Source organism: Paroedura picta, chromosome 15, assembly GCF_049243985.1.
Source record: "Paroedura picta isolate Pp20150507F chromosome 15, Ppicta_v3.0, whole genome shotgun sequence".
Classification (NCBI taxonomy): domain Eukaryota; kingdom Metazoa; phylum Chordata; class Lepidosauria; order Squamata; family Gekkonidae; genus Paroedura; species Paroedura picta.
Genome location: NC_135383.1, coordinates 127,479 through 153,976, shown reverse-complemented (window position 1 = coordinate 153,976; position 26,498 = coordinate 127,479). Strand labels below are relative to the sequence as shown.

The window sequence follows — 26,498 nt, the reverse complement described above, 5'->3', positions numbered from 1 at the left end:
ATCACACTGCCTGCTCATGTTTAGTTTACAATCCACAAGTACCCTAAGGTCTCGTTCACACACAGTGTTACCTAGAAACGTATCCCCCATCCAGTAGGTATGCTTTTCATTTTTCTGACCCAGATGCAGCACTTTACACTTATCTTTATTAAATTGCATCTTGTTCTCATTTGCCCATTTTTCCATTGTGTTCAGATCTCGTTGAACTCTTTCTCTATCTTCTGGAGTATTTGCCAGTCCTCCCAATTTGGTGTCATCTGCAAACTTGATGACTAGTCCCTCCACCCCCTCATCTAGATTAATGATCTAGATCATTAATAAATATATTAAATAGTACCGGACCGAGCACCGAGCCCTGAGGTACCCCGCTACTCACCTCCCTCCAGTCTGATGAAACACCATTGACAACAACTCTTTGAGTGCGGTACTCTAACCAATTCCCTATCCACCTAACTATCTGAAAATCCAGATTGCAATCCTTCAATTTATCCATCAGAACATCATGGGGAATCTTATCAAAAGCTTTACTAAAATCCAAGTAATGACATCAATATAATAGCTTCTCAGACTGTCAGCAGATCTCCTACCACCTGGCCCTTCTAACTAGAGATGTCAGGGGGGGGGAGAGTTTAGGGCCACAGCCATCCCACCAAGTCTCCTGGGACAGGGGACTCTACCCACCGCACAAGCAGAGGCAAGGAGGGCTGGTGAGCAATAAGCACCCCCCCCAGGCAGAAGTGTTTGTCTGTGTGAGGGGGGTGTGTGTGCAGAGGACTTGCTAGGGAGGGTCCCCAGTTGGGTGCTGACTGAGTCTGGTGGGATCATAGCACTCACAGCAACAGAACAGACCAACTGGAGGCTCACCTGAGATGCTGAGGGTAGGGGTGTCCTGTGCAGGTGAGGAAATACCCCCTGGGTGTGGGTGGAGGCTGAGATGGAGGGCTGCCTGTGAACAGCTTGGCTTTCTTCAAAGTAATTTCCCCTGTCCCCTTGTAAAGCCATTAAGTGTCATTTAAGACGGCCGGCTCCAAAGCCCCCCCACACACACACACACCGGAAGAGGCATAGCTGGAGGCCTCTGCTGGAGGCCCAAAGGTGTGACTGAGGGAAGCCCCTCCCCACATGACCACAACCCTCCAGCTCTTTCATCTTCAGCAAGGCGATGTGCAAAAGCCATTTCCCCGGGGGGAAATGGGGTGGGGGGATTGGCAAGGGAAATGGGGTGGGGGGATTGGCAAGGGTTATTGCGGATCTTGGCAGTGCTCTAGGCAAATATCTGAGCTTCCTTGTCTGGGCTGGGGGAGGGGGTGGCCAGGCCGGGCCGGGCCGGGCCGGGCCGGGCCGGGCCGGGCCGGGCCGGGCCGGGCCGGGCCGGGCCGGGCCAGGCTAGCATGTCTGTCAAAGTGTGGTGGATCTTGTCCTCAGCGGCTGATGGTCCAAGTAGGCGCTCTGCAGCGGCTCTTTGCTCCCTCCTTCGCAAGCCGGGCGGAATGGTGGCGTCCAGTCGGCGGGGGGGGGGGGTGTGGGGGGGCATAGTTTGCATTTTACCACAAATGCATTTATTATTTCGACGTAGAAGGAGGGCCCCGGTGCCTAAGAAGGGCCAGGGCTCGGCTTGCAGGTCGTGGTCTGCAGACGGCGGCGGGGTGCGGGCTTCCGGCTGGCTCACCCCGGCGGCACCCGGGGCCGCTGCATTCCGGAGGCCTGACGCGGGCGGGGCGGGGCAGGGTCCAGCGCCCTCCCCGCAGAGGCCTCCTGCCCAGATTTTTGTGGCCCGCAACCCCCTCCCGCCGGCCAGCCAACAAAGAATGCGACCGCATTCCTCGGCGGGGCGGGGCGGCCTCCGCCTCTTCCTCCCGCGGCGTGTTTGCCGCCGAGGTTGCTAGGAGAAGCCGCCGCCTCCACCCTACCCCACCCCGCGGACCGAGCGGGCGCCCCAAACCCAGCCACGCCGCCCGGGGCGGGCTTTCCGCGCATGCTCTTCCCCGGTCGGAGGGCGGCGCCGGGGGTGCGCTTCTGGCCCGAGCGCTCCAGCCATCGGAGGGCGGCGGCTCGGCTCAGGCTGCCTCCCTCCAGTTCAGCGGCAATGACCTCCCCCCCCCCCGTGCCTGGGGCCGGAAGGCTGAGCTCAGCGGGCCCCGGGCGGACAATGGGCGCAAAGCCGCGGGGGCTTTAGGGCCTGAATGGGTGGCCGGAGCAGAGGCCAGCAGAGGCTTAGGCGGCGGCGTGCTGAGCTAGCGCCAGTGGAAGGGCGAGCCTGTGTGCCCCCATCCCTTCCACTGGCGACCCAAGGGGTGGGCACCGCGCCCCCTTCTGCCCATTCGCGGGGACTGCGTCACGGCCGGAGCTCTCGGAATCGCCTCCTTGCCTGTTGCGGCCGCCTGGGCCGGGCAGGATTCGGGCCTTGCTCACCAGCCCCCCCTCCCCCCTTTTATGTCTGGACCCCGGCGGGCGCTCATTAATAGCCCGGAGAAGCCGGCTGGAGCAACCGGGCCCTTTCTCTCAGGCCAGGCGCAACCCATAAGAGCCAGGCCGGGGCTGGCCCGCAGCTCCTGACCCGCAGAAGGAAGCTGCCCAGGAACAAAGCCCCTTCTGGCGGCAGAGCCATGGAGCACATGCAAGGCGTGCGACTGGCCCCACCTTCGGAGGGGCCCCATATGGAGCCTCCTCCCCTTTTCTTTCTTTAAGGATGCACCCCTTTCTAATGGTGGGGGCTTCTCTGCCCCCAGTTTGGCAGCTCCAAGCAGTTGTACTTTGCTAGGGCACCACAAATCCTTAAACTGGCTGTTGCTCAAACCACTTCTGCCTGGTAGGAGGACTAGATGTTGCGGGCTTGGAATTCCATGTGTGTGGGGGGGGGGGGGGGTGACAGCAGCCGTCCAAGTGCAGGGTCCAACTGCTGGTGTGCTGACACCTGCACCCCAGGCCCCATCTGCAACAAGAGACCTGAGAGGCTAAACCACGTCCCTCCCAGTTTGGGCCCTGGAATATCTCCCTTCTCAAGGGGATTGGGACCTCTGCCTACCAGGGAAGGAAGCGGGGAGGGGGAGGCGCTCCAACAGCCACGAACCTGTGGACCTGGGTGTCTCTGGGCACAGAGAGGCACAGAAGATGCCAAGTTTGGGGGTCGAGCAGCAACGTGGACGCTTGGGCAACCAGCGCTTAATGCTCCTCTGGAGTATCTGACTGACCGACCGATGATTTAAGAGTGGGACATTAAAACCTGCAACCCACAAAAATGCTGGGTGCGCAGGAGGGGGGGTCTGCCACTACAAGAAGAAACGTGTGTGAGAGTGCTGCCGTACCCAAAGTGGCAGGCGCCGGAGGTGGGAGCTGCAGGCGATGTCCCCCAGAGCAAGAGAGTGTGGGCAGGGGTGAAAGCCCACCTTTAGGCCTGAAGCCTGCAGTCGGCCAACACTGTGTCGCACAGGGGCTAAGCCCAGGAAGGTGTGGCAGTGGTTGGGCTTGCATGAGCTCCGGTCCATCTTCGACAGCACTTCCCAGCACCACCACGGACATCATTTCTGTCAGAGCTGGCTCCTTCAGAGATGCAGAACGGAGATCATAGTGTGCATTCTTCTTTATGTGGGAAGACGTGCAAACCCAGGAACAGGTCCCGCAACTGACCGAGGTGCCAGTCTCTGTGCATGCTCAGGCAATATTGTAATGGAGCCAAATAGCATTGGCTACACCATCCTGGGCTTCTCCGCTTGTCTACTTCTCAGCAATGCCCTCCCACAGTCAACACCAGACAAACACAGAAGCCTCTGCATGATGGAAACACGCACAAAATGAACACAAGAAATCACGACGTCCAGGTGCCAGCAGGGGAGCACTGGAGTCTTCCTGGCCAGCCCATCACAGACCTGGGAGTCTCCAAAGGGCAAGTGCTGCATTAGAACGGGTCAAGAAGGCCTTGAAGGCTATGTGACCTCCCAGCTTAGACATGGATTCCATTCCTAGTCTCAGTCAGCAGCCACAGCAATTTCAGAGGGCTGGTCCTGACCATGACTTTGTGACCAAGAGCAGCAAATGTTCACTTAAATGTCAGGCTGTTTCTCTTGGAGTAGACCTCATCACCTTGCTTAGCTATTTGTGACCGCTCTGGCCTCATGCAGAATTTACACTTGAAAGCCAGATTTCAAATCCTCCCCCAACAATCTTTGCCAAAAATAGTGTTCAGTCTAAGCAGGGACGCAGAAAAGTTCCTCTTGGAGTAACTACCCTTCAGTCTTCTTCTAAGGGCCCCTCCAGACTCAAGCTGTACTCCACCCTCCCACTGTTTAGGTCACTCCACCATGTACATTACCCACAAACATCTCTCTGTGGTTTGCCCCAGTCTGAGAGGAATTTTGAACACTTGCCAAGTTCCCCTATGTGTGAGGAAGAACCCTGTGAGAGCAGGAAAATGGCACCCTCAGTTCTCCCTCCACCATGATCCACTGAAATGGGAGTGTACCTAGTTGTCCTCTGGGCTCCTGAGCCATGTGGGAAGGTGGTATATTAATTAAATATATAAGGTGGGGAAAATATTGCTTGAACCAGATGCACCCTATGAAGGCAGAAGGCAGCAGAGTTGGAAAGTGGGGCTGGGCTACAGACACTCTCAGACATTCTCTGACCATGGCCTGCTCATTGCCTTCACCTTCTTGCCCCACTGGAGCCAAAGAGCCTTTTGTCTTACAAAAAATACAGGAAGATTCCAATCACTGCTTCAATTTTATTCAAAAAAGAAAAGACGAGAGACACACTTCACTGCACAAAGGCCCGAGGCAGGTGGCAGCAACCTCTAATCCATGCCCCAGAACCAGTTTGAAGGACTTCATGGAATCCTCCATGCCCACTGGCGGCTAGTCAAGTGTACCCCCAACACCTCCAAATTGGGACAGGATGTTAAACCTTTTCCTAAGTGTGCTTTGCTAATTTAAACCCAATTTTAATCATTTTGTTCCTCACAGCTCCCTAACTGGCCATACAGTTGTGCGTAGGATAGTAAGAATCCTGAACTACCACCAGGCCCTGGGTGCACTGGGTAGTCACAGGAGTGCTGTGGGCTCAGAGCCCATGCCATCCAGAAACAAAGCCCACAGGGTCTGTCTCCTGCCCAAAGACCCCCCCTCCCCTTCCCATGCTGAGGATCCAGATGGCTCATCTGCAGGGGGCGAAACAGAGCTGAACCTTTCGGAACCTTTTGCAGTTACCCCCCTCTTCAGGAAGCCTCCCCCACCCTCCAAGGGTCCATATTTGGGACCTGTACCAGTGCAGGCACCACTGACCCTGCAGAGGAAGCAGAGCCAGAGTCTTCACGCTGGGCTCCAGGGCCATTTCAACACCAGTCCAGGGGCCTGTTCAGAAACTGTCCTGGTTGCTGACACAGAAAAGCCACCCCTGGGATCACACCGGGATCTGGCCACACTTTTCATTTGAACAGAAGGCATCTATACCAAGACCCTGTGGGCTTAGGCTTGGGACCAGGCCTAAGGCTGCCTCCATGGCCTGGCCCTTCAAGCTGGACTCAGGGCTCCAGATACAGCTGTTATGAAGCGCCAGGCAAACCTGGTGCAACCCCCAGCCCCACATTGCACCATGAGAGGTTGCTCGGCCAACAGAGATTCACTCCTGCCATCAGCAAGGCTGGAACTCAGGGAAAGCCTGCTGGAGGGGTGGGGGGGAGGAGCCTCTTCCCTCCCTCCATGGCCAGAGAACAAGCTTCCTCCAGGACGGGGGGGGGCGGGGGGCTAGCCTCCACTCCATCAAGTCCACAGTCACCCCCTGGGGAGGAGAGGAGACCGCCCTCGCCTCCCCCTCCCTCCCTCCCCTGTTGCCAGAGAAGCCCACCAGGGTGCCCTGCTTCTACATCCCCCCCTTCCCTCCATCCTGGCAAGTAGAAAGCCCATCTAACCCCGCCAGGCCACAAGGGTTTGGTTCTGGTCCTTCACTCCTGTTCTTGTGTGGGTGTTACATGGGTGTACTTCTTAAATATTTCTGCAGAGGTAAGCATACACATGCCTGTGCCCCCCCTCCCCTGCATCTTTACAAGAGACTTTAATGTCTTAAATATTTCCCTGCTCACCACCTATGGGATCCCCACAAGATACAGAATGAGGGGCAAATAGGGATGCAGCAGAAAGCAGCTTTCAGGGGCGGGGAGGAGCCAGGGGTGCTCTGAGCATGGGAATTGGGACATGGGGGAACACCACCCCTCCCCCACAACATGCACCCCCATTTCACCTCATCCTGGGTTTCTGGCCTTGACTCACAGCTGAGTGGGACGAAATCCCAAGCAGCTCTGATTCAGGACTGAACGGCTGACATGGGCCCAAACCGGAGTATATACAGAACTGGCGGCAGCAGCAGCTCAATCCCAGGGGGGTTCTGTGTGTCCCCCCCACCCATTCAAGGAGCCAGGGCTTGCAGTGCCACAAGATGGGGCTCCTCCAGTGGCCAGTACAGTGGACTTAACCCATGCGCAGCTCCAGCATGCTTCCCACATGCACCCTCTGGCTGGGGGCCCTGGGTTATGACTAGTGCCCTCAATTCATGCTGCTTCTGCCCCCTCCCAACCAGCTGCAGCCCCCAGCCCTGCTAGAAGGAGAAGTGGTTGCCTACTCTAGCCAGTGCAGGGTCAGACCCTGGCCAGGCGAGGGAGCAAGACACTGCCCTCCCTAAGGAAACTCCCTTGGCTCACACTCAAGGTGGTATGTGTGTGTGTGTGTGTGGGGAGGTTTCTTCCCTGTCCCAGTGTGGACCAGTGAGAGGCTGTGTTCCCCTTGGCAGGGGTGGCCCACTCCTCCTTTGGGCTTTCTGTACAAAACAGGCCTTGCAGGATTTCTGTGAGGATAAAACAGGTCTGAAATCCCCAAAGTCACAGGGACCCCCAAGCCCTGAGACCTGCGTGATGGACCCACACATGCACAAGGTCCAAGCAGGACTCTTGGGTGCCCATGCCCCCAACTTGAGGGTGATAATGGTCACTCACTCCCCATGCCCAGGGGCCACATGCTGAGAAGACAGGCAAAAGGCAGGCTTGTAGGCTCCCACAGCACCCTCTTTGCCAAGGTTGCTGCAGGAACAGACCACGCCTGGGCGCAGCCGGCCTTTCATGCAAAAGGGCCTTGAAGAGACAGGAGAAGGCCACAGCCAAACAAGCACTAGGGAGGGGGAGAACTGATCCTTCAGCCATTCTCCCTGAACATCCTTGCAGAGAGACACTGGGCTGGCCTTCTCGGAGATGCTCCTGGGAACACAATATGAGGTGAGGGGGGACATGCCAGAGGCCTCAGGGCTCAGGAAGACTGTCCTCCTCCGGGAGGGTCCTGCGGGTGTGCGCGCGATTGGCCTTGTCACCAAAGTGGCAGGACAGCATGGGGGCAGATCCAAACTGGGCCCTGCAGGCACCCGCTCTCTGCAGCGCTGTCCTCCCCTTTGTGCGGTGGGGCTGGGCTGGCGACAGGTCAAGCCGGTGCTGCTAGGTCAGGCTGCTGCTTGCTGTGGTGGGAGGAGAGAAGAACAAAACACGCCCCTGAAATGGCCACCCAAGCCCAAGGGACAGCCAGCAGCCATGAGCCACGCTAGGCCCAGCGGGCTCTGCAGAGAAAGAGGGGCTGGGCCTGGCAAGGGCTGCGGACCAAGCCTGCAGCATGCACATGCCCTGCTAGTGGGCTCTCCTGAGGCTTCTTGCAGAGCCCTTGTCCTGGCTGCTGGGCAAAGCATAATCGGGGCAGGAGGTGTGTGTGTGGGGGGGGGGGGGATGCCAAGCTGTTCCATGGGCTGGCTTCCACCTCCAAAAGACTGAGAAGCCCTGCTGCAGTGAGGGCACCCTTGGGGGCCACCCCAGAACAAGGGCATTGCTGGATTGCAGCTGTGAAGAGCAAGAGCCTTGTATCCCACATCCCACCCCCTGCCCCCTGATTCATGCCGCCATACTAAAAAGGGAGCACAAGTAACACAGCAACCAGACCCACAGCATCACAACACTGCACCAAGCACACACCACACACCATAGCGACTGAGGTCCCCAAAAATCCAGGGCTTCAAGAGGGGCACTGAAAGAGGTGATGGAATGAAGCCAACCACACAAGCCCAGAGAAGAAACACCAGAGGGTCTGATTGCCCGCCCCCCAGGCATTTGGGGGTCCACCCCTACTCTCAGCTTGACCTGCGGCTGCCTCCTCCTCCTGCCACTCCTGCGAGTGGGGAGGCCTTGCAAAGGTGGGCGGCTTCTCACCCCCTCCTTAAAAGCTCCCAGGGGGCCTGCTGCTGTATCCTCCAACCCTGCAAAACCCCGCCACAGCCCTGTCCAGAGCCGGTGAGGGTGCTAGCGCCCGTTGTACTCTAGGATACAATGGGTTTCCCTGCTAGTCTTGAATAAAACTTTGTTGGTGTTAAAGGTACCTGCCTGGACCTGAACTTTGTTCACTGCCAGAAATGTTTACTGCTTTCCAGGAGAAGTGAAATGTTGAAATTAGGCCTCCACTGGCTTAGAATCAGTCATGAGTTGGAAGGGACCTCCAGGGTCACCTAGCCCAAACCACTGCACAGTGCATGAACTCACAACTACCTGCCCACCCACAGTGACCCCAATTTCATGCCCAAATTAGGAGTGCAGATTTCTAATCTGGCAAGCTGGGTTTGATTCCAAACTCCCCCCACATGCAACCAGCTGGCTGATCTAGGGCTTGCCACAGCACTGATAAAGGTGTTCTGACTGAGCAGTGATATCAGGGCTCTCTCAGCCTCACCTTCCTCACCTTCCTTTCCTGTCTATTGTGGGGACAGAAAAGGAAAAGCGAATGGAAGCCACTTTGAGACTCCTTCTGGTAGAGAAAAGCAGCTTAAACAGTTCCGCAGGGCCTGCAAAAAGGAGCTCCTCCACCAGGCATTTGGCCGAGACCAGACGTAATCAACAGCGACCAAGGGCCCCTGCTCCCCCCCCTCAGAATTTCATCAATAAGCCCTGGACCTGTTTGTACCACTATATTGTTATACTGTTATACTGTTATATTGTGCTGTTATTTGGTTACAATTATTAGTTATCAGTTATACATGTTTTACAGACTGTTTTATGTATTGTTCTCTGTTATGATGTAAACCGCCCTGAGCCTCCGGGGAGGGCGGTATAGAAGTATGATAGATAAATAAACAAACAAACAAACAAATAAATAAACAAACAAACAAAAATAAAAGAAACAACTCTTCTTCAACTGATCACTCGATCAAAAATCTCCAGACTCCAGCCTGACCTGGAGGAAATTCACCTACCATCCCACAGTGGCGATCAGCAATTACATGTGTATGCAAGGAAGGGCCACAAGAGACAAACACTGGCACATCTCTTCCCACTCACAATCTGCCTAAGTTCATAAAATCAGCAATTACCAGAGGTAACGCATAGGTACCTGCTGGCTGGCTCATGTGCAATGGTGTTGATTATCTTTTACTTAGTTAATCAAGAAAAGATACAGTCTCTGAAAGTTTTGGTTTGGTTGTGCAAAGGACAGAACTGCTATCTAACTTGTTTGCATAATCCAGCAGCCTTTAACGGAGAAATTGTAGTGAAATCTGCTGCTAAACACTCTGAATAGGCAAATCCCTTTCAGAATAGTTTCATCCAGTTATTCTCATTGTATGCAGAGGTGATGGTTTCTGGGGCAGGATATGCACTCTTCACCTGCTCAGAAGCAGCTGCATTCCCCAAGGGACAGAAGTCCATCCCTTTGAGGTAAAAGCGAGTTTGGTGCCTTGTGGGACAACATGAAGACAATGGCCCAGATGCCCTTCCCAACTGACCTGGGGAGGCAGTGGAGTCCGGACTCACCATCAGCAGCGCAGCCTGGTTGTCGGCCAAGGCCTGCTTGGCTAAATATCTCTCACGCTTGATCTTCACCTCGAGGGACTCTGGGATGTCCGGCACCAGCCAGTCAATCAAGCGCAAGCAGAAAAATACCACGTGCTGCCAGGGGAGGGGAGGGGAAGGGAGGGGAGGCTCCTCAGTACATACCTCTTAACGGGTATTTCTCATCCCTCTCACCCAGAAAACCTTCCAACAGTCCTGTGAGGTAGGCTGCTATTCTCCTCTCCACTGCCACAGCTCAAGGAGGCAAAAGCCTCTTGGGCACAATAGAAGCTCTTCAGGGTAGTCTTCCCTTGGCATGCCTGGGGAATGGCTCACAGCACCACTGCCCCAAAAGAAAGATCCTTGCACGTCAGCAACCCAACAAGAGAGGGGCTGGAGGAAGAGCCAGCAAGGCCGGTCCCGCTCCAGGTTGGGAGTGAGGCTCCTTCCGGTCACGCTGGAGCAGAACTGGCTGGAGACCCTCTCCAGGGACAGGTCTTTGCAGTGCAAAGGGCAACACAGGGACATACACCTGCGACCCACTCTACAGACCCACCACAAATCAGTTTGCAGGACACAAGGCAACACCAGGCACCACACAGATTAAAACTGGAGGGACCCTCCCAATGTCCCACCCCCCAGAGGGTCAAGACTCCTTCCAACAGTTCTGTTCTCCACCCCATGGGCAGGGAGGAAAGGTTTCACCTCCCTAGCTCCCAGTTTGTCCTCTGTGAAGGTGTGATGGACCACAGCTGAGTGGCTACAGAGGGTCTGAAACAGGGACCCATTTCTGACAACACCTGTATGGGGTGCAGAGAGGGGCAGTAGAGAGGCAGTCTTCATGTGTCCAAGATAGGGCTCTGCATTCTGAGCATGAGGGAGGCCGCACAGAGAAGAGGGGGCAGTGTGGCAAACACAGTCCTTGCTTACTCCAAGGCAGGCCTGCACGCTCCCTCCCTTGCATGGCACCCGGTCGGGGCCCTGATGGTTGGAGGCAGCCTCCCCCCAGGGCCTGAGGCCTGACCCCACCTGGCCTTTCGAGCATCAACCCAGTCAGGCCAGGATGGCTCTCACCTCAAACGTGATGATGAAGCCCAGGCGGATGGCCAGGAGCTTCCAGTGGAAGAGGGTGTAGCTGCCGCCGGGGTCACGGAAGGCCTTGTACCTGCAGGGAAGCAAGCAGGCAGGTGAGCAAGAAGCCACAGCCCAGCCGGGAGGGCTGTGGGGCGGGGCCCTGGCCTGCGCACCGGCACATGGTGTGGTTGCTGTCCACGTAACTGGGAGGCGAATAGGCGAGGGTGAAGTTGACATAGCCCCGCAGCCAGCTGTCATGCTCGCACTGGTACAGGAGGCGTGGCAGGAAGTCGGAGGTGAAAGCTATGAGGAAGGCCTACAGACCATAAGGGAGACATGAGAAAGAGATGTGCACATGGCTCAGGGACAATTGAACCCGTCCCCCCTGAGCCACTGGGTGGCACCATAGCCTTGGGGGTGGATCACAGGCCAGCGCAGCTCCCATGGGCCCACTGCCAGATGCCCGGGGGGGGGGGAGGGGTTCCTGGAAAGGTCATCCTTGGGCTGCATGCATGGGTGCACAGGCCTCACTGGGTTCAAGCAAGTCTGCCTCATTATCCATGCCTCCTCCCCTCAGACCCTCAGGCTCTTTACTGGCATCTTTACCTGGCAGAGCTTTTGGGCTTCCAAGAGCAACTCAATGTGCCAGAATACAACAGGCACAGCTCCCATCCTTGCTATACTGGTCTGGCAGGAAGAAGACTAGAGCCCCAGAAGGGCAGCTCGCTTACTCAGGGGAGGGGAGGGGAGGGGTGGAGGAGGGCCGGAAAGGGGAGCTGCATCCTGCCCTCCGCCTCCAGAAACTCACATTGACAATGACAGAAACGTGGGCTAGGACATCCAGAAGGAAGAACCAGACACTAATGCCCTGTGCTCTCTCGGCCACCGGGCGGCGGTACTCGCACACAAATTTCTGGGCATCCAACCGGATCTCCACCCAGTTGTTGAGCAGCGCGAAGAGCGGGGCCAGTGGGAAGGCAGCCACAAATATGGTGATGAAGCCGAACTGCAGCACTAGGGGGCAACAGCACAACTGGCTGGGGGGCACAAAACAGTCTTGCCAAATCACCCCTCTTGCCATGCTCCCTCCTCAAGGGGTGTCGTGGGTTGCAGAGCGCACATACAGGCAGCTCAGGAAGGCAGAGGCCCCATGGGCGGGTAGCTGATCAATCAAGAAAGGCTCAGCACTCTGACCCCTGCCTGGCCCAGCATCCAGAGAGCACCTCCCAAGTGGGGCAGACCGCACAGAGGCCCCCCCAGGCCAGCTTACCCATTTCGAGGTACTCCTCAAAGAGGCCTTCACAGGCAATGAGCTCAAAGTCCTCTTCCCAGCGCTTGGGCTCCTGGCCGATCTGGGTGCCCCGCAACTGGGCCAGCTTCCGCTTCTGGTGCCAGGCCTTCAGCTTGCTGTGGAGCCAGAGAAGGGGAGAGCTGGGGGCAGGCAGTCCACCCAGGCCTCTTCCCAGTAGCAGGAGCCTGTGTCAGCCTCCCCTCCCCACCCAGCAGAAGGGGGAGCAGGCTGCCCAGGGCAGAGACTCACGGGATGAGGAACTCTTGGGCGTTGCTGACGAGTTGCTTGCCGACCATGATGACAAAGAGCTGTTGGGCCAGCTCAATCAGGCATCCACCAGGACCACACTGCAGGACAAGGATCCTCCAGGAATCACTTGGATGCCTGCTAAAGGCCTCTTCCTCCTCCACTGCATTAAGCTGGGACCAGAGCCCCTGGATCCAGACAGAGGGATCCCTGCCAACCGGGGCTCCCTCCACACACCCCACTGTGGCAGCTGCAGTAACACACCAGTTCTGCCGCTTTTTGCCCACCCTATTTGACCAGAGGTGAGAGGCAGGCAGGCAGGCTGGCTGGCTGCTTGCTTCCTGTTCAGCCTGTCCTCCTCCTGCCCCTGCCCCCCAAAAGCTCCAGAGTAAGCAGCAGGAACGCTCACACCTTGGAAGGAAAACCACCATCCCACTTACATCTTCATTCCGCATGCCGAGCAGTTGGCCGTATTGACCTGGATATCGCACAAACCTGCAGGGGGGAGGAAAGGCAGTTCTCTGACCCCACGGAAGTCCCTTGCCAGCATGCAGCCCCCCAAACCTCCTACCTTCCTTCCACTCTGCTTTTGGGGTCTCATGTCTGGCACTGGGAACCTACAGTCCCAAAAGAGGGGAACCAATTGGGGGAAGACCTCTAAGGGTTGTTAAGATCCATGGGGCTGATCTCAAGCGCACGAATGGAAGAAGCTGGTAGAGAGGGGCAGGCACAGTAGCTGCAGGTATGGCCCCCTGGGTGCTTCTACCACAAGGCCAGACCCTTGCATGCTAAGGACAGGGCAATGGTTTCCAAAGGGCAGCAAAAAGCCCCCTTCTTCAGAGGAGGATTTCAAAATGCTCCAGCTCCCTCCCCGGCAACGGATATGACTCCCCATACAGCTAGGAAGGGGCCAGGCTGTGCATCCCTCCCTCCCTCCCTCCCTCCCTCTGACATGGCTGTCAGCTTGGCACCACGAGGGGTGCCTGCATCTGTGCATGTCTCCCGCACCTGCCTTTGAAGAAGGCCACGTAGAAGGGCGAGGAGTAGAAGTTCACAAACTGGAAAATGAACACCTTGAAGGTAAAGGCATCCTCGTGTTGCGTCTGGGTCCGGTGCATTTCTGCAGAGGCGGCATTGGGGGGGGGGAGGTGGAAGGCATGGAAGCAGGCAAGGGGGCAGTGGGAACCCATGGCCCTTCAGGACAGAGATGTCCAACTTTATTGTGTCAAAGGGCGGTTAGGGAATTTTGAAAAGGAGCAGCGGGCACCAGTGCAAAGGATTTGAAAGAAAGGTTGGATGGAGAGTCCACAAGCCCACTGACAGGGGAGGCTGCTACATCCAAGTGATGGTAGGGCCAGGGTATGGCAAGAAGCTTGATTCAGATAGAGGCTGTTTGCTCTGACCATGTCCCACCCCCCAGAGACGCTGCCCAGTTCAGAGACATCTGGACCCCCCCAACTGACCGATCGGAGAGGCTGCCAGGTTTCCAGGTCACACAGCGGCAGCTGCCAGGAGACCAGGCCTTCTTCAAAGATTTGCACATGCAGCACAGCTGCTTTCTACTCACCCCACCTGGTGAGCTTCTCTGCCAGAGAGGTGTAGACCTGGCTCAGGAGAAGGATGACAGCCAAGTTCACCATGGAGCTGCTGAGGTTGGCGATGTTTCCTGCCTGCCGAAAGTCAATAGAGAGGTCCGCTGATGGCCTCTGGGACCCAGAAAGGACCTTCCTGCCCTGAGGTGGCTGGAGATACCAGGAACCGCCTCAGCTGCCCTGACATGTCTTGCCCACATGTCTCCAGAGCTGCTCAGGGAGACCACCACTCTGCAGCCCCTCAGGCCACTCTGGGATCTTAGGTGGCAGTCAGGGATTGTGGCTGGAAGCTGCACCCGCCCCCCACCCTGGCAGTCTGTCAGAGAGGGAGACATTCCCTGGAACAGGACCTTGCAAAAGGATTGCTGCTGAAGGGGGAAACGGTGAGCTGCAAGGTTCCCTGCCACTGGGGGTGGGGTGGGGGAAACCTGCTGCCTTGGAACCCCCAGCCTGCCTCCCCTTCAGCAGTCCTTGTGTGTCTGACAATTTGGGAGAACCTCTGAGTTCCCAGACCTCCTCCTAGGTCAGAACACCTCAAGCTATAGAACGAGTCTTGATCCCCCCCAATCCAGATGGAAGAGGGGCCTCTGCAAGGGGCCACTGACTCTTAGAGCACCTCCCAGTGAACCCCAGCAGGGATCCCATCAGAACGGGGGAGGGGGGGCTTCATGGAACTTTTCCTTTTTACAACTCCCCTCAAACCAGCATTCACACTACATACACCCCAAAAGAAGCCAAGGCCCTCCCAGGCAGCCCTGGACAGCAGCCTTCCTGCCGCAGAAAATGGCCCCATCCAGGCAGCAACCATCCTGCCCACACAGGCAGACCCAGAGGGGAGGCCCCACCCAGGCCTGTGGGGCCTAAGCTAGCAAGGACAAAGCCAGCCTCCTGAATGGAACTGAGAGAGAATCTGGGAGCCACTAAAGTCCACATAAAGGGAAATGGCTGCTAGGCCAGCCTTCAAAAACAGCCTCAAGCCAAATTAATCCCAATGATCTCATTGCCAAGCTATCAGCTGTTGTTGTTTTTGTTATTATTATTATTTATTTGATTTATAGCCCGACACTCCCAACCAAGTCCAGTTCAACTGGATTGGCTGTATCCAAGAAGGGGTATAGGATAGTCTCAGTGCTAACCAAAACCAATATGAAGCTACTCCTTAGATGGCTTAGCTCATCAACCATCACACAACTTACTAAATCACAACAAAACAAGGAAATGCACAGGAGGGTCAAATCCCAGTGAACCCTGCCAGGGCCTGTGTCCTCCTGGCCTTGACTTCCAGAAAGCAGGAACAAGTCCAGGCAACTGAGTAAGATTCTGTCTGCATGATTTCCTTGATTGGGCTCAGCCTGAAGACAACTGCTTCCCCCCCAAGGTCCCCTCCTGGCAGCCCAGGCACCTGGATGTTAAAGCTGGCAGTAACCCAGGCTGGGGCAGAAGACTTGGTTCTTGTATGCCGCATTTCTCTACCCAAAGGAGTCTCAAAGGGACTCCTTCCCTTTCCTCTCCCCACAACAGACACCCCGCGAGGTTGGTGAGGTTGAGAGGGCCCTGATATTACTGAAGAAGAAGAAGAGTTGGTTCTTGTATGCTGCTTTTCTCTACCCAAAGTAGTAGCAAAGGTGAGGCTGAGAGAGCCCTGGTATTACTGCTGGGTCAGAACAGCTTTATCAGTGCTGTGGCGAGCCCAAGGTTACACATCTGGCTGCATGTGGGGGAGTGCGGAATCAAGCCCGGCTTGCCAGATTAGAAGTCTGCACTCCTAGCGACTACACCAAGCTGACTCTTGGTGTGCCTGGCCAGAGGCCTTCTCTCCTCAGTGCCACTCCACTCCTCTTACCTGGCTCACCAAGAGGGAGTTTCCTGTGCGGTACATCATTGTGCTGACAATCCCGCGATACATGATCACTGACACCAAGAAGATCATCACCACGCAGAGCTGGGCAGGCAGGTGGGGAAAGAAAGGGATCAGAACCCGTGAAGCCAACATTGTGCCAGCTGAGCTTGGGCAGCCCTCAGTGCCAATGGCTCCAGGCCCAGGGCTTCATGAATTACACCAGGAGGAGCCCCATTTACCATGAGAACGATGGCCATGGACCCCGTGAGGATGCGGGAGAGGCGGTCCCGGTCTGGGAAGAAGGGCTCCTTCACTCCAGTGACGGGGTTCTGCTCCATGCGAGGCGCCAAGGCAGCAAACTCTGCCCGGGGCCCTTCCTTTGAGCCCAGGAAAGAGAGAGGGACTGGTGAGGCCCAGAAGCAGAAGAGGGAGGACAAGCCCCACAGCTTTGGGCTGCACCACCCACTTCCTGTGAAAGGGGGGGGGAGGTTGGCTATGGAATGGAGATGCTCTTGGCAATCTCAGGATTGCCGCTTACAGCTGCTGTTCTCCACAAGGCACAGAACTGACCATTGTACCTCCTGTGGGGCTGGCAGTCCCCACCCCAGGGTCTCCCCACTCTTGCTTTACTGCCCCTACACTCACTTCCAGTTTGCCCCAAGCACATGTTCCCAGCTCCAGCCCCCGGAGCTGCCCCCCCCCATCTCTACCACAGAATAGGCCCATGATATGGCTACCATGAGCCCAGCCCCCCTGGCATGCCAGCTGCTGCCCGTTCCCCAGTCCCAAGGGGGGAGAAGCCTGGGCCAGGTGGGGGGACCATTCAGCCACCCACTCGTCCACTGCAAGGTGGCTGGGAAATACAACTAGCTGCTAGCTGCTGCCTGCCCAAACTGGAGTGCCATGGTCCTCCCCCCCGGCCCCTGCACGCTGCCTTCCGCCTGCCTCCTCCTCCTGGAAGTCCATGCAGTCCCAGTGGTGGGCCAGGGTGGCGTTCTTCCGCTTCCAGTACTCCAGGAAGGTCACGGCCCAAAAGGACATGAAGACGCTGAAGAAGACAGTCCCCGGGTGATCAAAGAGGTAGCCAACCTGGGGGCCAGGCAGGATAGGAAGAAGAGCCCCTGATGAGCCCACCAGCCACTTCTTGGCCATCTTCCCTTGGGGCCCAAGCCGCCTGGAGAGCAGTGTGGTGCTCAGGGGCACAGCGGTACTGCTCTTTCCAGCCAGCATGGCTGGTTCTCCTGCATAGAGGTGCTTTTCTTTAGAGGCCACCAGACATGCAGCCCCCCCCCAGGCCCCCCTTCCCCAGGCCCTGCTGCGGGTGTGATTAAGCGCACCTTTGCCATGGAGCAAATCTCAGAGAGGTTCCAGTTGCCACAGGAGTCACACAGGGGGCACATGAGGAACTGACCCCCACTGTTGCAGATCTCCTGCCTGAGGGAGGGATGCAGAGACAGCTGCTTTCAGGGGGGGGGCACACTCCCACCTGTCTACACAGTTTTCTCTACCCCTTCCTGGGGTCTCAGTCTTGGGACCCAGGGATGGAAGGGAAACTGCAAGAAGAAAATGAAACCCTGCAAAAGCATGTGTACTGCCTCCCCTGGAGCCACCCGGGAGAAGGCCCAGAAATACTTGAATCCAGCCAGCAGACCAATATCCATGCCAGGAAGTGGATCTGCCAGGGACAGGAGGATCAGAAAGATTGGCTGCCTGAGTTTCCACAGGCCAGGAAAAGCCCACGTGCAAACGAGCCTCCAGCAATTTGTCTTTAGACATAGACTGCCTTGAAGAAGACTTGGTTCTTCTATGCCACTTTTCTCTACCCGAAGGAGGCTCAAAGTGGCTTCCAATCACCTTCCCTTTCCTCTCCCCACAACAGACACCTTGTTAGGTGGGTGAGGCTGAGAGAGCCCTGATATCACTGCTCAGTCAGAACAGTTTTATCAGTGCCAAGGCGAGCCCAAGGTCACCCAGCTGGCTGCATGTAGGGGAAGTGCAGAATCAAACCCGGCATGCCAGATTAGAAGTCCACCACTACACCAAACTGGAGGTTTCGTTTCGCTATCAGGGCTGTGTAGCAGGTGGACATGGAAAATACCATCTAGCCCAGCCCCTCGCAGCAAGGGAGGCAACCAGGCCACTCTCTCCTTCCCTGCCTAACAGCAACCTGCCAACTGGCTGGCCCCTGCTTCCCTCCCTGCCCCACTCACGCTGGTGTGTTTGTCCCCATGGCAAAGAGGCCAGCCAGGAAGACCACGGTGCCCACGGCTGCGGCAGGAAAGAGCCATGCAGTGTAGAAGCCTGCAAGAGAATGTTCATAGCAGGGCCAGGGAGGGGCAACTCTAGTCAGTCCCTCCCTCTCCAGCCACCTGCTCCCCATCTGTTCTCCCACTTAGCCTTCCTTTGACCTTGGCAGGCAGAACAGGGTCTGAGCCCTGGAGTACCCACAGCAGGGAGAGAGGAAAGACTGTCAGGGCACTCCTGAAGCCCCAAAGAGGACATGGTTTCTTTCAACACCCACTTTCAGTCTTTGTTTCCATGCACAAGTCAAAAGACAGGCGCCTCTGAGTGTGTACAGAAGGCTTCCTGGGTACAATGTCAAAGTTGGGCCAATGGTTTGCATGCCTCCTCCAGGCAAAGGCTTGAGCCCAGGGAGCAGGAAAAGGCAGGGGCAGATCCAACTGCTTCTCACCCAGCCAGGCAAAGTAGATGGCCACCTTCTCTCCAAAATACTCGCGGATGTGGTCCAAAGGCTGGTACTTGAACCAGCAGCGCCACTGCGCCCAGAAGCAGTACAAGACCTGCCGGGGGTTCAGCTCTTCTGCTGGCACTTGGTATTCCGGTAATTCAAAGGGGCCCTGCAGGAAGAAGAGGAGAAGGCGGGAGGGGAAAGGGCCAGGATGGTAAACACTGCACTTCAATGACTGGACTCCAGTTTGATCAGAAAGGAACAATAAAAGAAAAGGAAGAGTTCACCAAGCATAAGCAGAGTGCCTTTCCTCCCATTTCTCAGGATCAGAAGGATGGAGCCTCAGGGCAGAGACGAGCTCCCACCATGCTTCCCTCCCCCCGCTCAAGGTGCCATCATACTCCCCCCACCTCATGCAATGGGAAAGCTGCAGAATATACGCCTTCATTCAGCAGCCGTTCAATGCCGACCTCGGCGTGCTTCCTCTTCCCGTAGACTGTCCGGGTCAAGATCTCATACACCTATGAATGGGGCAGCAAGACACAACGGCTGAGGCCAGGAGAGTCACCAAGAGGGATGGTGGGAGAGGGAATGCATCTTACCTATGGGAGGCACGGTGTGCATAGAATCATAGAGTTGGAAGGGGCCATACAGGCCATCTCGTTCCAACCCCCTGCTCAACGCAGGATCAGCCCTAAGCATCCTAAAGCATCTTACGTATGGGACCGCCTACCTCCTTATGCCCCCTTCAGGGCACTCCGCTCTGCGGGTATGAATCTGCTGAGGGTCCCGGGCTTCCCGCAAAGGCCCAGATCCTCCCCCCCCCTTCCAGGCAGCCCTCCTCTTGAATATGGAGGTTCTATAACAGCTGGCAGTTTATAGGTCTGTCCTCTACTACTTGTTGCAACCACAAGAGAAGCCCGCAACACACAACTCACGATGCGATGCCTTTGTGTGCTGCTGAAGTAGGAATCAGGAGAGTCGCTGCCCAAAAACCTGAAAGAGTGAGAAGCGCCCCAGTGGCAGCAGGATGGAGGAAGAGGAAGTGGCGTGCAGGCGGGGGCTGCCTTTCCCAGAGTGGGCCTGTGCACAAGGCACAGCAGCCCAACCCTCCCATGCGCCAGAGGGGCAGCTGGAGGTCTCGCCTGGGGCAAAGGACAATGAACAGTTCCCTCCCTCGCAGTCTGGCAGGGCAGTGCTTGTGGGACCCCTTCCAAAGCGTCCAGGCATCCCGAGGCAGAGAGCAGGTACTTACCTGTGGAGCTTGGACTTGCGGAAGCTGCAGGTGTAGAAGTCTGGGGGCTTGTTGGGGACCGGCTGGGCCAGGGGGTTGGGCAGGTGCAGCTGGCGGAGCAGGGCCTCGGAACTGTTGCTGTCCGGGTTGGGGTGAGCCTAAAGGGACCAAAGGAGAAGATATTAATCAGCCCCTTCCGTCCTGGCCCACCCCCACGCCCGTCTCACCTGCAGTGGTGCCCGTAGGCTCAGCTCCTCAGCGTAGTGGACCAGCAGCGGCCAGGGCGCGCTCAGCTTCAGGTACTGGATGCTCCGGTGCTCGCTCAGCGTCTCCTCCTGCGAAGGAGACGCGCCCGGGACGGGCTAGGAGTGAGGTCCCTCTCCCGGGGCACCCGTCCCCGTCCCGGCTTACCTGCTCCAGGAGGAGGCCGGCAGCTCGCAAGTTCCGGAGGAACTTGCCCCGCCAGCGCTGGTGGCGCCCGGCCTCCTGCTCGCAAGCGCGGGCCTGGGCGCGGCTCCTGCGGCGGCTTCTCTTCGGGGCGAGACGGGTGTTCTCCTCCCACACCAGCACGAAGTCTGCGGAGGCAAAGAGGCAGGCGGCCGTCAGAGTGGACGGCGGAGTAGGCCCATGGCGCCAGCTTTGCGGCTGGCCGGCCGGCCACACTCACCGATCTTGGTTCGCCCGTCTCGGAAGAGGTTGGGGGTGCCCTCGGCGCTGGAGGCGCCTCCGTGGACGGGCGCGCAGAGGGGCTGGTCGTCGCCATCGCCGCCGTCTTCCTGCCGGGGATCAGAGCCCCCACCCCAGGGGTCAGGCGGCCAGGTGCTGGTTCCGGGGCCACCGCCGCGGAGGGCCCTGCCGCCGGCCTACTTACAAAGCTGCTGAAGGGCGCGCCGTTCGAGAGGGCGCCGAGCCAGCGGGCGTCCTGCGCCGGGCCCTCACGGCCGCTCATGGTGCTCGGAGAAGCCGCGGCGTGGCTGGAGCGCCGGCCAGACGTTTCCCTGCTGCAGACACGCCTCCGCGCACTGCGTCGCCGCGGCCGCACTCCCTCCCGGAGGTGCCTGCGCAGCAGCCGTTCGGGGGGGGGGGAGGGCTGGCTGCGCTGCTGTGTCCTTGCGGGGATCACCGTTCACCCCACCCGAACCCCGCTCTGGAATACCTTCAGGAGGCGCCCCCCCCCCCGCTGGGCCCCTCGAGCCAAATCCCGGGCTATTGCTGGATGCCCGGGAGCAAGCTGAAGCGGAGACCAGAGAGACCTGCGCGGACAGGCAGGCAGGGCAACCCCCCACTCAGGTTGGCTTTGCATGGGGGCCCACCGACTTCCTGCTGAGGCTGGGCAGGGGTTAGGCAGACCAGCTATGCTTAGGGAGAAGCAAGTCGACGCTGTGAAGCTCCCTTGCTGTGACTCAGCCCACCTGGATCCTACCACATTATCCAGGAAACCAGGCAAAGGCCCTGAAGGCTCCTAGCTTCTGTGCCGCCCATGCCCCTTTGGCTGCCCATCAGTTCCTGGGCTCTGAGATGACCCACACCCAAAAGAGCCTTCAGGGCCCAGGATTTTCCTGCCTGGGGACTCCTGGGAGGTCTGAACTAGCACAACAAAATCAGAGTCCAGTAGCACCTTTTGGTGTTAAAGGTGCTACTGTGATTTTGTTGTTCTCCTGTTTGGGTCCTGGACAATTGTGTCCATCTGAACAGGCTCTTCTGCAGGGGTCAGATCAGTAATAATCCATGGAGGTGCCTTCTATGTTGTGGCCCCCACTTTGTGGAATGCCTTACCAGAGGCCAGGAAAGCTCCTGCCTTTCTGACATTCTACACAATGAATTATTCAGGGAATGGGGGGATCTGGGAAGATGCTTCAGTATAGGAAGAGGGGTGCCATGTGAAAGTGCATAGTGTGCACCAGCCACTGCGGTCTGCATTAACCTCCTATACCATTTCTGTACCGTTTAACTTGTGTTTTGTGTCAGATTTCCACTAGTCCTACCGTGCTGACTTTGCTTCTGAGTCAACAGGAGAGGCAGGCTTGAATGAATGGAAGGAGAAATATGCGAGACAGTTTTGAAGAGATACCCCCCCCCCCGCCGCCTCTCTCTGTCTGGCAACAACAGCTGAGGCAGGGTGGAGACTGCCGTAGCCCCCAAAGTGCGGCCCTCCCAAAGCAAGTGATGTTTGGTCCTGGCAGGGGGGCCCTGTCCTTCTACAAGGCTGCTCCAGTCCAGAGCCATGCTCTTGCAGCTTATTCATCCTCTAGCAGTACAGCATTCAGGTCAGGCAAAGGGACCCAGTCGTAGCAACAGCCCGGGGACCTGTGTTTATTGATTTTACAAGTCCAGTGATGAGATGAAATTAATGGAGTTTGAGAAAACATCACTTTCTAAAATGTATTCCATCAGAATAATGGCAGGGCATTTAGAGGCATGGCCAACCCCCCCTACACACACACACAGACACATATCCCCTCTTCCTCACTAGGGCACAAGGTTGGCCCTTGCACAACTCCCCCAGGCCAGAAGCTGGGCGTCAGGAGCAGCACCCAGGCTGGGCTCTCCCTACTGCAGCCATTGCCCTAGTCCCTCACAGCCCTGTCCTCCTCCAACCACTTAGGTCACCTGAGGCCTTGGCATGCACCGCCCAACATGGTGTCCATGGCAGTAGAGCAGTCTGCACCAGAGGGGAGTGCTCTTTCATCTCCTCGGGAAGAGGGAGCATGACATCCAGTGCCCAGGATGGCGTCTGCTGGAGGTGCTGCCAGGGGTCAAGGCCAGGGCTGTTGGCTGGTCTGCATGGTGGCACAGGTGGCCCTCTTGCCAAGGCAACAATTTATGCATGGGCCTGGACCCTAGCATGTACAAACAAAGCCAAGTCAAGGCTGCACTGAAGGGGCTGGGAGGAACCCACAGTCAGAAAGAGCACAGGTCATGTCTCTTGTAATCGGATGGGGGTCCTTTGTTCATAAAGTCAGCATGAGTCATAAACGATTTGATGGAACCTATCTACAACAAACGGCCAGTTCTAAGGCACATCACAGAAAGCGAGAGAACAGGGCCCCATGTTTGGTCTGAGAAGAGGTCTCTTGATCAAGGTCACTATGGTTAGGGTGAGTGTGACTGTGGCCCTCCTCAAGCATGTCTGTCCAAACTGCCGGATGGCTAGCCAAGGAACTCTGTTGATCCCCCTGCGAGGGCAGCAGGAGCCACGTCTTTGGAGCCAGGACTTGGGGGGAGGAGGAGGCCTGCTGCCCACTGGTCCTGCCGCCAAAGGTGCTCAGCCAGCCCATTCAGGAGGTGCGACACTTCTGTCAAGCCAGTGTGGCTGTCCAGGGGGCTGATGCTCTTTGCTCGCAACACTGGCAGGTCCCAAGTATGGCAAAACGTAGCTACGTCATGTTCTGTGACATCAGTGTGTGCAAATTGGTCAAACCTGGAAAAGATTTAAGGAAGAGGACATCCAGCCATTTGAATACAAGAAGCTGCATTCCACCAAGGGAAAGATTCCACCCTTCCACAACAGATGCTGGCAGAAGAGTTCTCATCATCTACAGCCTGATTCTTTCAACTGGAGATGCTGCCCTCTGCCTACCAAGCAGGTGTTCTACCACTGGACACTGGCACCCCCCACTAGGGGAGCTGCTAGCGGAGTGGGCTGGCCCACCAAAGTTCTGCTCCCCAGACCTTAGAGGAAGACGCAGCTGGAGTGGTGCCTTTCCAGATGAACACTACAGGCAAGGGGGCTGTGTGTGTGTCTCAGCTCGCCCATAGCCTTCCATTTCTACAGTAATCCTGGTACCTCATGCCAAAGTGTGTCTGAGAATGTTGAAAGTGCTTCCCTCTTCTGATGGGCCCAAGTGTTAAAGGATATTTGGTGCCGATCACTATTTTAACAGCCTCCTTGGCTGCCCCTGTCAAGCGAGAGATCTGGCTGGGCAAGTCATCAAAAGAGGCCCTGTCGGTGAAGGAGAAGAGGAGGAGACAGCCGTCCACTTTCTCAGTGCAGGCCTGGAGGGCAAAGAGGCACTGTCGTAAGAAAGGCCTTTGGTCCAGCTTGGTGCCCTGACCCTAGTAGGGCAGCTGTCCCCTTACTCACCGGCAGGATGTGATCAAACTTCTTCAGCACAGACTCCCCAGAGTCCCAGAAAGTGAACTTGAAGAAAAGGGGCCTGCCGCTCTCACGCAGCTTGGCTGGCCAATACACCGTTGTTGTCTCTATCCCTGCAACACAACCAATGCACAGGCCACCCCAGATGACCAGGAAGCGTTCCAAAGGGTTCTACGAATCCAACAGCCTGCACAATAAAATCCTACGGACTGCACAACGCAGCCCAATAAAATAAAATCCTTTTGTGTATTTTAAAAGCCCAATACAATGATGAGAGAAGAACGGCCGAGAATGCAGCCCTCTGGATTGCCTGCCTTCCAGCTGCGGCTTCCATGCTGCACAAGATCAATCCCCTCCACCCTGTCCTGATGTCATTCAGTTCCTGTTCTCAGTGCCCCTTGGCAAAGTATGTTCTTTGCACTTTTCCAACCTTACGCAGCACTTTGGAAGTTTCCCCTTTTTTCTATCAGTGTCCCTCTGATTTGACAGGTTGGGACTTCTCCCAATGCTTCCCCCCTACCCGTAGTCCTCACCTGTTGTCTCGTGGTGTTTTGAGGGCACCTGCAGACCACCTAGGGAGGCCACCAACGATGTCTTGCCCACAGAACTTCTCCCCGACACAAAGACCTTGTAGCTTGCAATGTCAACTGCTGCTTGTGGTGGGAGCACGGGCCTCTCCAGCAACCCTAAGAAGCAACAGTGAGGTTGACCTTCAGTGGCCTTACACTCTGATGGGGACTCTGAGCATGCACCGTTTGTTCCAATGCTGAGGAAACATCACCAGTTGCACATCTGCCATCCAAACACAGCAAGCCATGAGGCTTGCAGACAGCCTTGCTAGACCTACTTCCCAGGCCAGTCCATATGCCAAACCAGGCCTCATCCCCTCCTCCAAAGCTAGGGCTTGGGGCTCCCAAGCCAAGGAAGCAGAGCAGGCAGAAGCCCAAGGGCAGCCCAGGGGCATGCTCCACAGACTGCCTCTCCCTGCCCTCAGGTATTTGAAGCAGGAGATCTGCCCTAGTCCTTCCTGCCCCCTTCGTCCCATAACTCTCACCAAAGGGCTTGCGCTTGTTTCGCTGCAGGATAGTCCCGAAGTAGCGCTTGGCCTCCTGGCTCTTGTGCCAGTCCAGGTCGAGCAGGGATCCAGGGCGCACGGCCATGGCGGTGTTCCTTGAAGGCAAGGCGGTCGCCAAGATTCTCTCGCCTAGTCCCTGTTGGCGCGGTTGGTTTTTGGGTTAGGGGTCACGAGGGCCCAGCTCCCTCCCCGGGCCCGCTTTCGGCTAGGACCCAAGACTGGGGCGCCGCCCCCCTGCGCCGGACCCGAGGCACAGGCAAGCGCGGTGGCGGCGGCAGCGGTGGGAGTGGGGAAGACCGGGCCCCCGGGAGCGGAGCGGAGCGGGGCGGGGCGGGGCCACGACAGCAGCACGGACCACTCTGCACCCCCCCGGTGGCTGCCGGGGCAGGGCAGCGCATGCGCAGAGGCCCCCGAGCTACACAGAGCGCCGCCCCCCCCCCGGATCTCTCCCTCTCCGCGGGGAGGGGGAAGCCGGGCGCGCGAGTCGGCATCGCTAGCCGCGGCCCTTCCCCGGGCTCCCGCGTGCCTTCCGAGGCCGCTTCTCCCCTGGAGGCCCTGGCGAGGTCGGGCGGCCCCGTCCCCCCCGTCCGGAGATTGGGGGAAAGCGGCGTCGGAGGCCCGGGCGCGGGGAGGGGCAAGAGCGGGTCCCGCTAGGGCAGGCTGCCTGCCTGGCCCGAGGGCTCAGAGGCTGGCGGGCCCCACGGCAGCAGCCCCTTGCAAGCGCCGTCCGCTGGAGGCGGGGGGGGGGCGGGGCGGGGCGAGCAGCACCCCATTTACCCCCTCCCTCCGAGACAAAACGCCCGCAACATCCCGAGACCGCACAGGCTGGAAGGCGGCCGCCCCACGGATCTCCTCGCCACGTCTAGATAAAACACGCGAAAAGGATGTTCGCCCATTATGTGGAAGCATTCCACGTAAGGGGAAGGGGAGAAGGGCGGTGAGATGCTTGCGGGGGAGGGAGAGTCGCAGCAGGCCTTGGCCCACTCCTGCCGCTCCGTCAGTCCGACTGGATGCAAGCCAGGAGAAAGTATTGCAAGGATATAGCAGGGGCAGCGAGCCACCTACCGGGGCAGGACAGCAGATCATTTCCCATACAGGGGGCCTGCCAGTAGGTGCTTTTCCAGTGTGGGGTCGTGCTTAGGAGAACGGACTTCTAGCAGCCGGGTTTATAATTCCCCACTTCTCCACATGCAGCCAGCTGTGGGATCTTTGGCTCACCACAGCACTGTTAAAACTGTTCTGACCGAGCAGGAATATAAGAGTTCTCTCAGCCGCTGCTTCATAAAAAAGCCTCCCCCCACTTGTTCTATGAAGGACCAAGGCTGCACCACTAGACCCTGAATGGTCACATCAGGAGCAAAGCCCCTTCCCAGCCCCACCTGCCCTTTGCAGCAGACTCAAGCCATGACTTGCCTCCCTCACAGTCACTGCAGCCTTCAGATGCTCCCCCAGGCCACTTTCTCTTATGGCTGCAGGAGGCTAATGGCCAAGCCTTGTGACCCTGTGCCAGAGTCCTGGTGGCCATC

The 26,498-nt window shown here is 57.5% G+C and overlaps 2 protein-coding genes across 4 annotated transcripts; both read right to left on the bottom strand.

Annotated features, from left to right (window-relative positions):
* Positions 1–4,700: 4,700 nt before the first annotated feature.
* On the bottom strand, positions 4,701–20,807 carry LOC143824900 (anoctamin-7-like). 2 transcript variants are annotated; one of them, XM_077312723.1, is made up of 23 exons: positions 20,673–20,807; positions 20,469–20,577; positions 20,213–20,376; positions 20,029–20,136; positions 19,823–19,959; positions 19,506–19,563; positions 18,978–19,088; positions 18,571–18,736; positions 18,089–18,179; positions 17,216–17,312; positions 16,824–16,967; positions 16,118–16,255; positions 15,882–15,980; positions 14,014–14,116; positions 13,455–13,566; positions 12,887–12,941; positions 12,450–12,547; positions 12,180–12,316; positions 11,718–11,923; positions 11,083–11,225; positions 10,910–11,000; positions 9,790–9,952; positions 4,701–7,488 (listed from the first exon to the last, which is right to left on the bottom strand). In XM_077312723.1, exons 1-23 carry the CDS (start codon positions 20,748–20,750, stop codon positions 7,469–7,471), a joined length of 2,628 nt encoding a protein of 875 aa, XP_077168838.1. In that variant the 5' UTR covers positions 20,751–20,807; the 3' UTR covers positions 4,701–7,468. The 2 variants fall into 2 exon arrangements, with proteins under 2 accessions (XP_077168838.1, XP_077168839.1); XM_077312724.1 differs by having other exon boundaries at positions 9,818–9,952.
* A 1,118-nt stretch (positions 20,808–21,925) lies between these two features.
* On the bottom strand, positions 21,926–25,723 carry CPLANE2 (ciliogenesis and planar polarity effector complex subunit 2). 2 transcript variants are annotated; one of them, XM_077312725.1, is made up of 5 exons: positions 24,952–25,723; positions 24,431–24,583; positions 23,886–24,010; positions 23,589–23,797; positions 21,926–23,222 (listed from the first exon to the last, which is right to left on the bottom strand). In XM_077312725.1, exons 1-5 carry the CDS (start codon positions 25,055–25,057, stop codon positions 22,952–22,954), a joined length of 864 nt encoding a protein of 287 aa, XP_077168840.1. In that variant the 5' UTR covers positions 25,058–25,723; the 3' UTR covers positions 21,926–22,951. The 2 variants fall into 2 exon arrangements, with proteins under 2 accessions (XP_077168840.1, XP_077168841.1); XM_077312726.1 differs by having other exon boundaries at positions 21,933–23,222; positions 23,661–23,797; positions 24,952–25,718.
* Between the last annotated feature and the right edge of the window lie 775 nt (positions 25,724–26,498).

Excerpts from the sequence above, each read along its gene's own strand:
- LOC143824900 (XM_077312723.1), bottom strand. The coding sequence starts at position 20,750 with ATGAGCGGCCGTGAGGGCCCGGCGCAGGACGCCCGCTGGCTCGGCGCC. Across the intron at positions 20,137-20,212 it reads CCGGCCTCCTCCTGGAGCAG|GAGGAGACGCTGAGCGAGCA; the intron begins GTAAGCCGGGAC and ends TCTCCTTCGCAG. Across the intron at positions 12,317-12,449 it reads GCCCAAGAGTTCCTCATCCC|CAAGCTGAAGGCCTGGCACC; the intron begins GTGAGTCTCTGC and ends CTGGCTCCACAG.
- CPLANE2 (XM_077312725.1), bottom strand. The coding sequence starts at position 25,057 with ATGGCCGTGCGCCCTGGATCCCTGCTCGACCTGGACTGGCACAAGAGC. Across the intron at positions 24,011-24,430 it reads AAAACACCACGAGACAACAG|GGATAGAGACAACAACGGTG; the intron begins GTGAGGACTACG and ends GTTGTGTTGCAG. Across the intron at positions 23,798-23,885 it reads AGTTTGATCACATCCTGCCG|GCCTGCACTGAGAAAGTGGA; the intron begins GTGAGTAAGGGG and ends TTTGCCCTCCAG.